Genomic DNA, 14,872 nt, shown 5'->3' on the forward strand with positions numbered 1-14,872 from the left:
GCTGGGTACAAACAGATGCATACCGAGTCAGTAGCAGACACCATCTGCGAAACGGCAAGTCGAAAGTAGATTTCAGCACGGTAGCTAAACAGCTGATAAGCAAACACCAGATGATCATCTCGAACATGGTTAAACCCCCGGTCCGTCGATCAAAACGCCCTTCTCCAGTGGCGCCATCGCTCTCTGGGAGCCCAGGTAATACCTTTTTTTTTTTTTGCTCGTCATAACAGTCATGATGCACGCAGTCCCCTAAATTGCCACCCGTCCATTCCGATTTTGAGCCTCAAAAGCCTCCTTTACTATATCACCGTAGCCTTAGTAGTCGCCAAACTATGCCCATGTGTAAGCTTCTCAGGTTCTCTCCAACTCCAATACGCTGCTCAAGCAAAATGCTAGTCTGTCAGTGTCTGAACGTACAATGCCGAGTTTCTCATTATCCTGAAAAATCCAAACCTCTGCCAAGAATGTCGCTGGAGTCGATCACCACCCATCCGTTGCGGCTGTTGGCGGTCCCTGGCTCGAATCGACGAGGAGTTTCAGCCTCCACAAGGCCCAGGTGCCACTGATCAGTCCTCAAAGTCCCCTTCAAAGGCACCTTCCTCGTCCTCGGTTTCGCCGCTGTTCGGGTCCTCGGTTTCGCGATCCGTTGATTCTCGGGAGAGCCCGCCCATCGCGCTGGGGATCGATGCATGTCGTGAAGTAAAAGCATCGCCTGACGTGCTATTGTTAGCAACCAAAAGCCGACAGGGGAATAGTCATCCCCATCTGGTATTCGAATATTGCAGCACACTTACCGTCTTGGCTCGGCAACGAATGGATCGAGTTGACGCGACTTGCATTGTCAAGGTTGCGAACATATTTCGAGGCCTCGTTCTTTATCCAAATATCAATATTGGGGTCTTGGCAGCTCGCGTGGCTTATCAAAAAGTTCTTCAGCTCAGACGTCTCTTGCAGAAGTTCCATGTATTCCGACTGGAGCTCGGCGTGGACGGATTCCAGCCCCGATTTCTTCTGTTCTAGGTTTTCAGTCCACTGCTTCTTGCGTTTTCGACATTTTGAAGCGGCAACACGGTTTTTTTCTAGGGACCGCTGGCGACGATGCTTTGGCTTGTTTTCCTCCGTCTGCACTTCGATTGTATTGTTGGTGACCTTGGTTGCTCCGCGCTTGGGCTGTGTCCGGGTCTTCGGCACCGCCTTGGCCAGTGTTTCCGTCGGCGTCTTCTTTTTGGTTGATTTTATTGTCGTGCAACTCTTTTTTCGTTTAGCGGGGGGCGTCTTCTTCGGCTTGTCGGATCCATCCTCTGCGGAAAGCACGCTCGACGCCGGCGTCTGGCTGACAAAGTTGGATGAACTAGCAGACGTAGAGGACGCCGGATTCAGTTCGGTCGGGGGGAACAGGAGGCTTGTGTCGAATGGATACAGACTCCCGTCTGACCTCTCGAGTTGATAACCCTTGTGTTCTCCCGACAGCCCGGACAGCGGATAGAACAGGGCATCGCCGTGGATGCCAGCTTGTGGAAACTGGGAGAGGGAGTGCTGGTCTGGACGAAACAACACTGGGTCAACTTCGTTTTCCCCCGCCATCTGTCCAATCAAAAGCTCGGCCGTCGACATGTCGTATTTGGTTGGAGGCTGCGTCGACGATGAGAACGGCGACAAGATACCCGGTGAGACTATTGAATTGCTTGGAGAAAGAAGTGATGATACTATACAAAATGATTTGTAAAGTATTAAGCACTGCCGACTTCCTGCGTCTCAGCCACGGTCGCAATTGCTGGGCAAGGGGAGGAGGGAAGCGTGTTGCAGGGGTAGTAGTTTGCTCGATATGGAACAACTGAGTCTGGCGGATAGAGTAACCCAGTGATTGGCAAAGCCAGTTTTGGAAAGAAAAGTTGAAGTAGTGTTAGAAGGATGAGCTTTGATGTAGAACCAAATTGTTGTCAGTTTCTTTGGACTTTGAACATGGAAGGAGTTCGGGGTCAACAACTTGCATCAGGAGCCTAGAAGACGCCAGACACTGAGACCTCTACGAGCGAACAGGCCTTTTTACACACCCAAAGTTTGACAGCCTGAGGGGTCGTCATGTAGCTTATTGATATCAGTGGCTGTCAAAGTGTGCCGCTGCGAAGGCACTGTGACACTTGGGTGCCTGTCTCGGGCAATTCTGGGAGAAGATCCTCTCCACAAAACGGAAGTAATAAAACCTTGGCAACACTGAATTGGTACGATTTGGCTGCAGGTGTTCCAAACAATTACTTTGATCCGCCTCGGACATTCTCCCGTGGCTTGTTCGTTTGTCGGGGCTTGCCCGTATATGGGAGCTTGTTGTCGCCACCGCATCAGGTCCGTCAAGGGGACCCGAGTCTAGTTCCTCTCCCTACTCATAGCACGACTTACACGCTTGCGCACTGCAGTAGAAATGCTTCTGTGTCTTGAGAGGTCTAGTAGTACCGCCGTGCCGCGCGTTTCACAATGCATGCGACGGCGCCATGCTGGGGCTGGCACTCAGGACAGTGATCTGGCCAAGTCCACAGCCCAGTGAAGCACCAATTGACTTGCTTGCATACTGACAGGCAAGCCGCAATGCCCTGCATGCCCGGAGCCTACTGTCCTCTGGCATTGGCCGTATTGGCCTTTGATAACTTTCAGCCGCCTACACCCAATGAGAACTGTCGGAGCCGCCTCCGATGGTGAGCTGGCCGCCGAGAGCTGGTAGAGCCCAACAGTGAACGGAATCTCAACGCACTCGGAATGATGCGTCATCTCACACAAAGTCACGCGGGCAGTACCTCGAGAAAAGGCACCTTGAGAAGGGGGAACCTCGAGATGGAGGCGCCTCGAGAAGGGCGACCGCTGCCACCCCAGCGTGGGCCACGGTCGTGAGGTCATAGGTGTGTCTGCCGTCGTCTTGTGGCTCACCTCGCACGTCGGCTGTCATCCTTGAACCTGCTTTTCAACAACGAGAACTTCCCATGGTTCAGGCAACAAGCCTCCCCATGCCACAGAAACCAGTAGGGGTTGACTCCGACGCCTCCATGACGAAAATGCGTGTTGCTATTGGTCAAAGTCTGATGCTTCTCCAACCGAAGACCAATGCGGAACAATTTGAGGGCGTACTAACGCCTCGATCTCCCATCTCCCGTTGCTTGGTTCTGTTGTCAAGAGGAGCAGTCAAAGTGTACCCCCAGCGAACGGGTGCGAGGGTGTTCCAGAAGTTGCCCAAGGCAGCCAGACTCATGGAGAACGGAACATTTGGTCCGGATTCACAATTCAAGGCTCCAAATATTTCTCAATGGAAAATTGGCCAATATTACGGATGTGCTCATGTCGAAGTCCCCCTTTCTCATGTTTATGCCTCCCAAGCTTGCTGGACAAAAAGGCCGTTACCCGTGAGCCATAGGTCGTGGACAGTGCGGTGGCAAATGGCGTATCATTGCGATATTTAAACCCATCCGGCGCTGATCTTTGGCCGAAAAGCTACCATTCGCAACTTGCTGCGCCGATAAATTCTTCGTTTTGTCACCGTCGTCCCTGGCATTACCGAGTCAGCGGTGTGCAAGTAACCCCATTCCAAGTCGAGTCGCTAAAGAAACCGCGAGTGGCAAAATCACAGTTGAAGGTTCATAATGAAATGCTTAAATGCAAAATCCCGATCCAATCAACATGGCTTTCCTAGCAACATGGAACATGTGGTGGTGGCAACCTTGCGCAGCACACAGACGTCACACAAACTTCGTCCCATTGGCACCTGCCCGCCACTGAAGTATTTGGCGTAACGGCTCTGAACTTGTCGGCAACGGTTTGTCCGATCGCCGAAGCGGGATAATTGCGGTGCGGTTTTTGGCGCTGTTGCTCACGTGATAGCGTGTTGTTTCCTGCGCGTTTTGAGACGCGCTTCTCTCGAGCCCACGGCGGCAGGGGAGGCATCAACTCTCACGACTGAATTTGGCAATTCTTTCATTACCAGGTTGCCACTAGCCAGTATTGCGACGTTGTCTACTTTTGCGCTTATAGAGGCAATTTAAATCTATACCCCCCAAGATGGCCGAACTCTCCTCTCCGCGCATCACAGCTCCGTATTTGGACAGCTTTGTTGGCCGGCTTGTCACCATTGTAGGCAAGGTCACACAGCTTCGTGGTGACCAAGCCACCATCGATTCTGATGGAATCGTAACCGTGGTGCTCAATCGGGTAAGTTTGCTGGCTCTCTGCTCTCCTTTGACCAGCCATGACTAGATTGACGGATACGAACCGTGTTGTAGGATGCCCACCTAACCAACGGCAACGCCGTTCAACTCATTGGGAAAGTGAATCCCGACTTGTCTATCAAAGTGCTCAGCTCTCTAGATGCTGGCACCGACATTGGTAAGCCGCGTAGAAGGATTGTTCATTTGCACAAGTCCCAACTGTACTGACAGGATGCTAGACTTTGGGCTGTACAATGCAGTGGTTCAAGCTACACATCGGCACAAGGCAATATTTATTTCTGAGAACTAAACACTGAACCTTGTCAACACTGAATATAAATTAAATACTTTCACCTCTGAACTCTGAACAGGTGAACGTTTCTTTGCTCCAACTTGTCACACCGAGGAACCTGGGATTTCTGCCTTCACACTAACCGGCCCTCCAATCGTCAAGGAACCATGCAGGAGCTGTTCATCACTCGGTCGGCAATCCTCCGATGCTAATGTCATACCATACTCACCTGCAGTGGATAACTTGTTTGTTACTAGGATGCCTGTGTCCACAAGATACACGTCACAGACTCGGCACAACTTAGAGTACAGTTCGCATTGCATATAGAATCTCACCTACCGCAAGTTCGACGTGAATTGCTTTTCTTTTATGGCCCCTACATGCTCATCACCCGCGCTAAACACCTTGCGCCGTCCTATATACAAGCTAGTGTTACGACAAACACTATTGGGCAATTCCCGGCTGTTGTTTGGAATGCCCCCTTAACTCATCTGCTGGAAGAGATGCATGGCACCAGCAAAGCTCTCCTCTCCAGACGGTATGATCTGGTCCGGTGGCAGGACAAACCCATACCTACCTTTGTCACGCAGTTCGATTGTGAAGACATTGTCGGCTTTAAGAACGTCTTGGACCCAATCAATAGAGCCACCGGCAACTTGGTAGATGACATTGCAAACTGGACCATATGCGAAGGTGGTTCCGTGGACACTCCTCATAGCGTCAGAAGCACCCTTTGCCAGAGCTTGCAAGGCAGCATTGTTGGGCGTCCTTGCGCTGCACGAGTACCCGTATGCTATTCGAGGGAATGATAACTCGCGTTAGTATTTGTGATTTAGCCCCATTTTGCACGTTTCCCAGAAGCACTGTACGACTTACGTGTCATGAACAGCTGAGAATACGAGTGCCAGTCGATGTATAGCTTGACGCCTTGGCTCTTCTTGATCTTGTCGAGGAAGGCGATGTACGACTTGACTTCTGGGCTGTTGCCCGCAGATGCACCCCGATACGTCTCAGTACAAGGGTTCGTTGATGACCCAGGGCCATCCCACTTGTATGGCCAGTTGCGATTGGGATCCGTGCCGAGACAGCTCGAGCCCTGGTTGCGAGACCGGTTCTTCCTCCACATGCGGTCTGACGACTGCGTGTACTTGAAGCCTGCATCAAATTACATCAGCCATCCCGACCTTCGGCTCTTGTAGAGTAGAGGAGAAAACAAGACGACTGTTCCGTGGGTGTACAATAGACTACTCACCGTCAACATTGACAATGGGGAACATGTAGAAGTCGTACTTGTCCACAACAGCCTTTACGGCGCTGTCGGTAGCGTACTTGGCGAGGAGCTCGTTGGTTATATACTCGAGAGTCTGCCCGGGACATGTCCTTAGCTGGCTTTCTCATCCCCGTTGGCCTTGACAATACGAAACGTACCATAGCAACGATCCATTCGCGCGCATGGACGGTGCCATGAAAAACGACGGCGGGTTTATTGCCGCCACCGCTGCTGCCGAAAATATGCAGGCCCGTTATGGTATTGCCATCACCCGTGGTTCCAGACGTGACACTCTTAACATTGCTCGGGTATTGAGAGGCAATGTCCTTCATCCATTGAAGATGGTCATTGTATGGATGGTACGATGTGAACCAGGAGGCATTAGCCGAGCCGGCTATCACTCACACGAGGGTGTTAAAGTGCTGCACTCTGATATTGCGGTCATGGTCTGGACAGGAACGAGTCGTCACTCACCCGCATATGCCTGGATGGTGCCTTCTCTGGCAATGGAGTCTCCGAGATCCTCATGCATAATCTCGAAGCTGCGCCCTTTCATTGCGTTTTCGAAGGCTGCCAACTGGCTTGGGGCCACCTGGATGTCGGCAAAAGCACCCTTTTTGGAGGGCGGCTGCCAGACATTCAGATTCAAATGATCAATAAGACTCTGGATGTGCGTGCCATCGTCCACGACCGGGACTCGAAAGACCTTGTACCCGTCGTAAGACACAGGGCTCTCAGCCGGCATTGTGGCCGCCGTGGCTACTAGACAGGCGAAGAAAGCAACCACTCTCATGTTGGAAGGACTATTCACAATAGCAGAACGATATCAGGAAACAGAAGTCACGTTTTGAAACGTGTTGCGCCGTATCCATAGGTCAAGAATGAGGCCGCGCCCGTCCCTATTTATTTCTCTCTGTACTTATATATATCCATAAACTAACATGAATCACGGTACCAAGGACACGCATAAGCACTCGTCAGAATGCCTCGCGATTCAGGCATGCACAGCTGCTTGTTCAGAACCGACTCAATCCAGACTTTCACGCAATCTGGATATTGGCTGGAAAAGACTTGAAATATTCCCAGATAGGCAGGTCAACAAGTCAGGCAACCTGCCCTTTCTAGCAAAGCCGCGATGATGTGGCAGGCCAACCCAGGACGAGATTCACAAAAGAACGTGCGCGATGCAGAGCTGATCCCAATGTACCCTCTGAACCAAGCAGTAAAAGCTCGACCCAGAATATGCAGGTAGGCATCCAGTTTGCGGAGAAGGTGACCGTAGCATTGACTGGACTTGGCATGTGGCTTCGTGTTTGGCGTCAGCTCATGCACCCCGACATTTGATCATCTAGCATGGATTCTAGAGTGCTCGAAGCGGCATCAAGACAACGCTCGCATTGCGACCGCGAAATGGGTTCCATGTTCAAATTCCCTAGGGAACTCATCGCGCAGCGGCAGTGACAAGTTGCAGTCAGCGACACAAATACCGACCAAGAAAAGCCAAGGCCCCGAGCAATTTTAAGCTTGTTTTCAAGAAACCTGGTCCTGGTAGACCTGCCATATCTGGCCCAGCGCAACAAGCCACCCATACATGGTCGAGAAACATGGGCGAGTACAGAAGTGCTTCAGTTCTTGTTGTGCCAGAAATAGAAGCAAAATCGTATCCTTCATCTGGACAAAGGGCAACCTAGCATCCATGCCTGCGTACCAAGTCAAACCAGCATCCAGGCCGTATCTTCTGCAACCACCATCGACGCTTTCACAGCCGTCCCATTACCACACAATGCTCCTCAACTTCCTGTTAGATGGTAGCCTGGGTTTTGGTTTTCGTCACAGCTTCTAATTAGACGCTGCATCATCTTGGTTTTGGTCTTTCTCGCTCTTACTCAGAATGGCAGCTCGGCATTCGCATCCACCTGGGCACTATTCTCGCGACGAAACCAACTGTCCGCGTGGCCCGGTACATGATCTAGAATACTTGGACTCGAGCAAGCCTCCTCCCCGGAATACTATTTCACGCTACAAACTCATTGGATAACGCCACCTTGCGAACCCAGAATGGAAGCTACATATGTACCAGTTATCTAGGTAGTGCCTTGGAATCGGCCTTGAATGCGGCCATCACGAGACGCACGTAGGCGTGCAATCATGCTGACCTCATGCACTTTTTGACCCCCACGATTCAACATGCGCTTGGAATTGGGGGTGCGATTCCGCATTAGCTGTCTGGTGTTCTAAAAATACATTGCTCGTCTGATGCGGCGCCAATTCTCTCTACCACCAGTTGGTTCATCTGCACGCTCATAGACGCTCGACACGCCGAGCCCCAACACCAGTCTACTCACTCAGTATACCCTCCAAGACGGCCATCAACTCATCGCCGGCCTCGGGCGGCTGCTTCACAAACTCGGGGCTAAACGGGGTCCTCGTCTCCGCGGTGCAGCGACGCGCACGCCGACTACGGCCGTCCCTCCTGCTCGCGAACAGGTCGTCCATCCAGGCCAGCCACTCGGGAGCCGAAGCCTGCATGAGCGGCGAGTGGTCCTGGCCCCGATACCTCCTCAGGTGCACCTCGTTGCCGTACCGACAGGCATTCCTCCAGGCGGCCTCCGTGGTAGGCGCCAGCACCGAGGTGTCGTTGAGGCCCTGCACCACCAGCACCGGCGCAGGCGACCTGTCCCCCTGCGCGGGCGCCAGCATCCTCTGCCACGCCTCCAGCGTTTCCATGTCCTTGGCCAGCCCTGCCGCCGAGAAGAGCTGTTCCTTGTCCAGGTCCAGGGTCAGGCCCAGCATGCCGCTGATGCACAGCTGGGCCGTCTCCGCCAACTCGAGGCGCCTGCTCATCACATCGCTCAGAAACGCCGGCTGGTACCCCGGCAGCGCCCTCTTGGCCGCAAACGGCAGAAAGGACAAGTACCCCGTAAAGTCGACGCCAGGCCCGCGCAACATGTCGATGATGTAGGTGGCCGGCGCCATGGCCACGGTGCCCAGATAATCAGTGTCGTTGCGAACATACTCGCTCTCGGCGAGCTTCCACACGGCGCCGCCGCCTTGTGAGTGCCCAAACGACACCCACTCCCTCGTCAGCACACGGCCAAACAGCTTGCGTGCCGCCACGACCGAGTAGTAAACGTCGTGTACATGCGCCGGCAGCGTCAGGTACTTGTGCGTCGTGTAGTTGTTGCCGAGCCCAGCGTAGTCGGTCGCGACGACGGCGTACCCCCTCTGCACCGCCGCCTGCCACGTACTGTAGTCGTACAGATCGGGACTGTTGGACGGCGCGCACCCGGCAAACAGGCCGATGGTGCCGTGCGCAAACGCGGCGAGCCGATACCGCGCCGTGCCGTTGTGCGCATACGCAAAGTCCGGCGTGAACGGGAACGCAACGAGCCCCGTCGCCGGCACCGTCCTACCATCCAGGTCCCTGGTCGCGTACTGGATCCGGAACACGGTCGTGCCCGAGTCGACGTTGAGCGTCCGCCCATCCAGGACCTGCACCTTGAGCACGTCGCCCGGCCGCGTCGCCTCGGAAAAGTTGCCCGCCGTCGCGAAGAAGTCAAACGCGAAGTCGTGCCCGACGGCATCTAGGTCCGCCGCGTTGCCGAGACGCAGTATCTGCTGACACTTGGAGCCGCAGCCATGCGCGGCCGCGTACTCGGGCGTGACGTTGAAGTTGGAGTTTGGCAGGCCCGTCGCCGTGCCCAGCGCCGCCAGGAGCGCAGCCACGGAAAGAAACTGCATCGTTGGTCCCTTGTCTATCCAATGTGTGTGTGCCGAGTCGTCTCTGTTCAGCACGACATTACGGCGGCTGTTCACGCCTCCTTATATCCATTTCAGGGGCCCCTCGGTGACACTGTTAGCCCGTACAATCAGCGTCGACATGTTCGGCATCATTCACAACTTCAAAAACCCTCGACGTCACCACTCGAGCTCGTCGCTCGACTGTCGCTGCTCCGCCGCTTGCTCCGCCCAGATCTGTCCATCTATCCGTCCATCGCTCCACCCGTATAGCCAAAGCGCCCTTTCATGTGTAGCCAATGACCCCTACGTAGCGGCTTCCTACGGAGTAGAAAAGTAATAGACACGGCGCCAAGTCCTCCGGCGAACCCACCGGCACTGATCTAACTGGAGTCAATTCCTCATCGGTCATCTCGGTCTCTTCGGGGTCCTCGGGCGCCGCGACAATCCAGGCTGATATATCATTACAATCAGCCATTTCCCAAGTGCCGAGATGCCGTAGATACATCGTGCTCTAGGGAAATGTGTTGTGAGGCGCAGACGTTCCTAACAAAATCTCTAGCAAGCGATAAAATTACCACTATCATAACCCGTGCTGCTATCATACATTACTCCTATTCGTCCATTCCTACCGCCCTCCACCCCTCTACGAATCACGCTGCACCATCCTCGTGAATCCGCAAAAGTTCCTCAGCTACCGCCAAAATCTGCTCCGAGCTCTTTCTCATACGCGTTGCCAAACAGTTGCATGGACTATTTTGGACACGTCCGTCACCTGCCGCGCTGCTCACCCGATCCGAATCTAGCGTCCCATCTTGTGTAGCCGACAGACCATGCAAACACTTTTGAGTTTTGGCCGCCACCATCGTGGCATCGTCTCCTTGCCCGCCATTTTCCTTACCTTCTGTCGCATGGGCGATATGCAGGGCATTAATCGCCCTTCTAATCCCGAGGCTTCCTTCACCAGACGGCTGGTTCGAGTCGTTGTCTTCTTCACCCCCCGTCTTGTGGGGATATGAATCCGCGATGGCGTCTCGGATTTCCTTCAACTTCTCAACAAACTTCTCAAACACTTTGACTCTCCGCTCCGCAGTCTCGGCTCTGTCTTTCCACGTGGCAACATCTCTCTTCGCCTGCCTCAGTTGTTCACTGACGGTTCCAACGTCAGAGTCCTTTTGTGCATCGAGCTGCCTTCTCAGTTGTGCCGCTTCGTCCGTCTTTGAAGATAGCTGGCGCTGGAGATTGCGAATCTGAGAATATAGAACCGTAGCACTTCGAGGTCGAGGAGTCTGCGTCGTGGAAACTATGTCCAGAACTGCGCTAGGGTCCGGTTCCTGCATTGGAATTGGCGACGAGAGCGGCCGAGCCAAATTCAGATGATGTGCGATGGGCGGCTGTTCGCGGCAAGGCAACATGGTGCCCAGGCTTGGGACTGCCTTCAGTGCCTTCTCGTCTACCGCGCTGGTCCCCGTCTTTCCGAGAAACCTTGAAGGACTGTAGAAGGTGGCATCCTGAAAACCTCCATCCATGTCCCTCTCCAAACATGGTCCTTTGAGCCTGTCATTAAGTATACCTCTGACAACTTGGTGGAGCTCAACTCCCTGTCCTCTTGTCGCACTTCCCTCAGGGTTTCTTTGCGGTGGTTCAATCAACGGATCAAAGACGTGATGCGTCCACGCCGAATCTGACTTCGAATGCCTATCTCGGGAGTGCATTTTGCTTCCTTTCTGTGCTGCAATTGAGTCTTCCCTAAAGATTGGTGATTGTCGGTCAGTGCTTTGGTTTTCGAACATTGCTGCCATTGTTTTAACGGACCCGCGTTTGCTTAGTCCCTTGGACTCGGTAGACTCTGTTGGTGATTCCAGGGTAATTGTGGTATGACTCCTCAAATTCTCATGTGACTTCGATAGTCTCGGCTTGTGTATTACAGTAGGCCGCTTCTGTGTAATCGCACACTGTCGAATGCCATCGAGATACATCCTGGGCTCATTTTCCAGCGCCTTCCCATACGCATAGAAGCGTTCAGGAGTAACGTCAATCGAGCGCCGGGCCTCACTCTCCCGAAACATATCGCACTGGACACCTTGGTCTTGAGACGTGTACGATGTCCCAATGCCAAGAGTGGCAGACCTATCTTGGACGTCCTCCACCTTGGCGTTTAGAGGAGGGCTTTTTTGAACAAGCCGAATACCCCCTTCAGGCATCTCTATTGGGCTCATAAGCGATGGTGAAGCAGGACTCATGCGACCTGGTGATGGCTTCGCGGATCCGCTTTGCACGGTAGACGCCAGTGACAGCCGTCTTGCTCTTGGTGTTGGCCCAGAGCGACTTGAATCCAACGCAACGTCATCCAACAATCTTGGCGAGTTTACGCTTTTCTGTGAAGTCGGTCGTCGCAAGGGTCTATCAATACCATCGTGTGATGCCACATTTCTCGATGATTCTCTGGGCGGAACACTCTCAAGATATACTTGTGCGGGCTCCGCACTTGAATCAACTTCACCAGCAACATTGTCTTCCTCGGCTGTTGGAGCAGGGCCAGAACGCGGCTCGCCTTCCACAGCTCCTTGGGGTTTATCATCAGTATTGGCTATGGTTGCAGCCTCATTGTATTTGCGGTTTTCTTCCGCCTTTTGTAATCGCTGAATGACACTCTCCTTGTTATGATGGGTTTCGTTTCCGTCAGTGGACTCATCGTCTCCCATGCTCTCTTCTTTAGTGGGACTCAACGTGGCAATGCTAATTTTGGGTTTTAGCCTTTGAGAGGTTGTTCGCCTTAGACCTTTCACTCGTCGCTTCCTTTGTCCATGTATCGGCGATTCGAACTCTTCGTGCCGCTCATTCCCTTCGTTTCTCATCATTTCACCATCTCCTTTATCAAAATTCTTAGGAACTCTCAAGTTGAAGCCCGGCGGAGACGGAAACTTCTCATCCTTGCTAACCAGGTCCACCACCGACGTATCCTTCCGACAGTGTGTACCAAGGGACTTCATCTGGCGGACCACATCTCTCCAATTGGCGATCAACATTTCTGTTATGCTGTTGGCTACCAGTATCTTGTCAACAGTGGGTGGCCCTAAAGTCTTGGTATCGACCTGAGTCGACTTTCGTCGGTCCCTTCGGAATCGAGGAGGACTCAGTGGAAACAGTAGCAATCCCGTGCTCGGAGTCGCAACTTTCATGGTGTATTGGTCCAGCAGGTTTCCGACCAGCAATGGACCAAAGACAATGCCCAGTGCATTGTAACCCATCAAATCTGCCGTGGGAAGAGGTCTACTATCTTCATCTTCCCGGGGAGCAACTTCCGCAACCCGCCCAATGAGGCTTAACAGGCCGAATACAGCGCATATCATTTCTCTGCGATACTGCGATTTGATGGTACCTATCGCCAAAGCAATCAATCGTGCCCTGACCTTGGTTTGTTTTGTTCGGGGATATTCTGGCTCTCCATTAAGCTGAGAGTGAATAGCTATCAATGCGTCCAGGAGAGTCAGTGATCCCAGAATGCCCCCGGGCAACACAGAAAGTAAACGCTTGAAGGTAGATGCCACGTCGTGGACAGAGTACTGAATGTGCAGAGGCAAGGTAGCGCAGCGCACAGTGCTCGCAATGTTAACATGTGCACTCTCAAAACAGTAGTAGTCAAACAAAGCGCTGATGACTTTTGAAGATCCGGGAACGCGAAATAACCCTCGAGTTGCAACGTTTTGAGCCAAATGCTGCGCCGTTGCTCTAATGCAAGTCGGCAAAATGAGAGAACACGGCGAGTACTCTTGGGGAAGGTAAAGCATGCTTTTACCACTGAGTCGCACCATGTCTTGGATCTCGATGATTCTGGGGGCCTCTCTTCTGCAGTGTATGATATGTGCCAGTTCGGAAACACTTCGTTTGTGTCGTATCTGTGGAGGCGGCGGCAACGTCGAAGCATTATGAGGGAATGGGCTAGGGCTCGGCCGAAGAAGTCTCGACAGCCAGCCTCTCTTTTCTCGGCATCGTGCCGCATCTCCCTAGTGCTACCGATCAGACACGACGAACAACGTCTAGGGATGTATCGATGACCTACCTGTTGATGGACATCAAAGTCATCACTCATCAACTGTCTTACGCCATGCTATGCGATTTTGTGAGCTTGGACACTGTTCTGTTCTCTCGGGTAGCAGTAAAGAACTCACCTTTTTAGCAAGCCTATTATATTCCTGGACAAACACATCTCTGTCATCCACCTCATCCGCGTTGCTGAGAAGGCCGAGCTCGCCACTACTCGTGGTCCAAGTACCACTGCTCCGTACCCTACTACCATGACCGAAGCTCTGATAGCTAGCGCTCTGTGGTAGGAAGAGAGAGACTGAGCTGGCGGAATGGGGTAGTCGACGTGGGTGGTATGCAGACCAGGCACGGAGATTCTGAGATGAATGCGACGTCCCGAGTGGGTGAGCCATGGAATACTTGGTAATTTGTTGGAAGTTGGAATGAATACCAGAGTTGCGATGATTGCATACTCGCGTGTTGATGCCGTGTTTGCCTTGTATGCCAATGCCCTTGCGAGGCGTTGCCAGCTGGCATGGTTGTCGGGTGACTGGCAACGTTCAGTCGCTCTCAATGCCAAACGCAAAGCACCGTCTGTCCTTCCTTCCTTCCTAGTAGGTACTCCATCACTTGGTGAATTGCTCGGCAGGCTTACTCTTTTTACTAGGTGCGCTTACCCCCCTGCTATTTGCTGTATTTAAACTCCCCTTATATGTGAATTATTATAGTAAAATATATTATATATATATACTTCAATAACTATAGTATAATATACTTACTTATTATAAAAGATATACTAATATATAATATATAATATATAATATAAAGCCAAATAGCCAGGTTCCTGGCGAGGCGTGAGCGCCCTTACTTAGCAAAAAGAGTAAGCCTGCCGAGCAATTCTCATCACTTTGCAGGGCCAAGTTATCGATTCAAGCAAGCACCGGATTGATTCAGGCAGGAAACGGGAAAAGCTCGGGGGAGCTCTCCAGTTCACCCCTGATGCATATTGTTCACAAAATATGATAGAAAAGTGGATGGGCTGTCATTCGACATCGCGCATTGATGGGTATGGTATTCAAGTAACAGCTACCAAATCCCTACCTACCTGGTACTAGGTAAGTACCACACAAACAAATGTCAGCAAACCAGTTGATAACATGTGTGCACCTCCTCAAGCTACTATCTATCATGATGTGTAAAACAATTTTTCTTTCCCTCCATATATCAACGTTGTATCACCATTCGATTAACAACCCAATGCGCCGAGCCAAAAAAAAAGCGGGGAAATGCCGTCGAATTCCTTGATCCTTGCTTTCTCTATTGCGGCCTCTAGGGCTAAAAAGAGACATGTCATGCCAT

The 14,872-nt window shown here is 52.4% G+C and overlaps 5 protein-coding genes across 5 annotated transcripts; 1 reads left to right on the top strand and 4 right to left on the bottom strand.

Annotated features, from left to right (window-relative positions):
- Positions 1–566: 566 nt before the first annotated feature.
- MAA_01331 (Basic-leucine zipper (bZIP) transcription factor) lies at positions 567–1,614 on the bottom strand (the record flags this gene model as incomplete). The annotated part of the gene is made up of 2 exons (XM_007819329.1): positions 567–712; positions 795–1,614. 2 exons carry the CDS (start codon positions 1,612–1,614, stop codon positions 567–569), a joined length of 966 nt encoding a protein of 321 aa, XP_007817520.1.
- A 2,427-nt stretch (positions 1,615–4,041) lies between these two features.
- Positions 4,042–4,497, top strand: MAA_01332 (replication factor A protein 3; the record flags this gene model as incomplete). Its single annotated transcript, XM_007819330.1, has 3 exons — positions 4,042–4,191; positions 4,263–4,365; positions 4,427–4,497. 3 exons carry the CDS (start codon positions 4,042–4,044, stop codon positions 4,495–4,497), a joined length of 324 nt encoding a protein of 107 aa, XP_007817521.1.
- Positions 4,498–4,961: 464 nt separating this feature from the next.
- On the bottom strand, positions 4,962–6,494 carry MAA_01333 (carboxypeptidase A1 precursor; the record flags this gene model as incomplete). Its single annotated transcript, XM_007819331.1, has 5 exons — positions 4,962–5,272; positions 5,356–5,634; positions 5,732–5,843; positions 5,908–6,143; positions 6,224–6,494. 5 exons carry the CDS (start codon positions 6,492–6,494, stop codon positions 4,962–4,964), a joined length of 1,209 nt encoding a protein of 402 aa, XP_007817522.1.
- Positions 6,495–8,086: 1,592 nt separating this feature from the next.
- Positions 8,087–9,490, bottom strand: MAA_01334 (prolyl aminopeptidase (secreted protein); the record flags this gene model as incomplete). Its single annotated transcript, XM_007819332.1, has 1 exon — positions 8,087–9,490. The coding sequence occupies one exon, from the start codon at positions 9,488–9,490 to the stop codon at positions 8,087–8,089; it is 1,404 nt and encodes a 467-aa protein (XP_007817523.1).
- A 650-nt stretch (positions 9,491–10,140) lies between these two features.
- On the bottom strand, positions 10,141–13,926 carry MAA_01335 (RhoGAP group protein; the record flags this gene model as incomplete). Its single annotated transcript, XM_007819333.2, has 3 exons — positions 10,141–13,494; positions 13,551–13,598; positions 13,660–13,926. The coding sequence occupies 3 exons, from the start codon at positions 13,924–13,926 to the stop codon at positions 10,141–10,143; spliced, it is 3,669 nt and encodes a 1,222-aa protein (XP_007817524.2).
- Positions 13,927–14,872: the final 946 nt, after the last annotated feature.

This window comes from Metarhizium robertsii, assembly GCF_000187425.2.
Source record: "Metarhizium robertsii ARSEF 23 chromosome Unknown MAA_Scf_13, whole genome shotgun sequence".
Lineage (NCBI taxonomy): Eukaryota > Fungi > Ascomycota > Sordariomycetes > Hypocreales > Clavicipitaceae > Metarhizium > Metarhizium robertsii.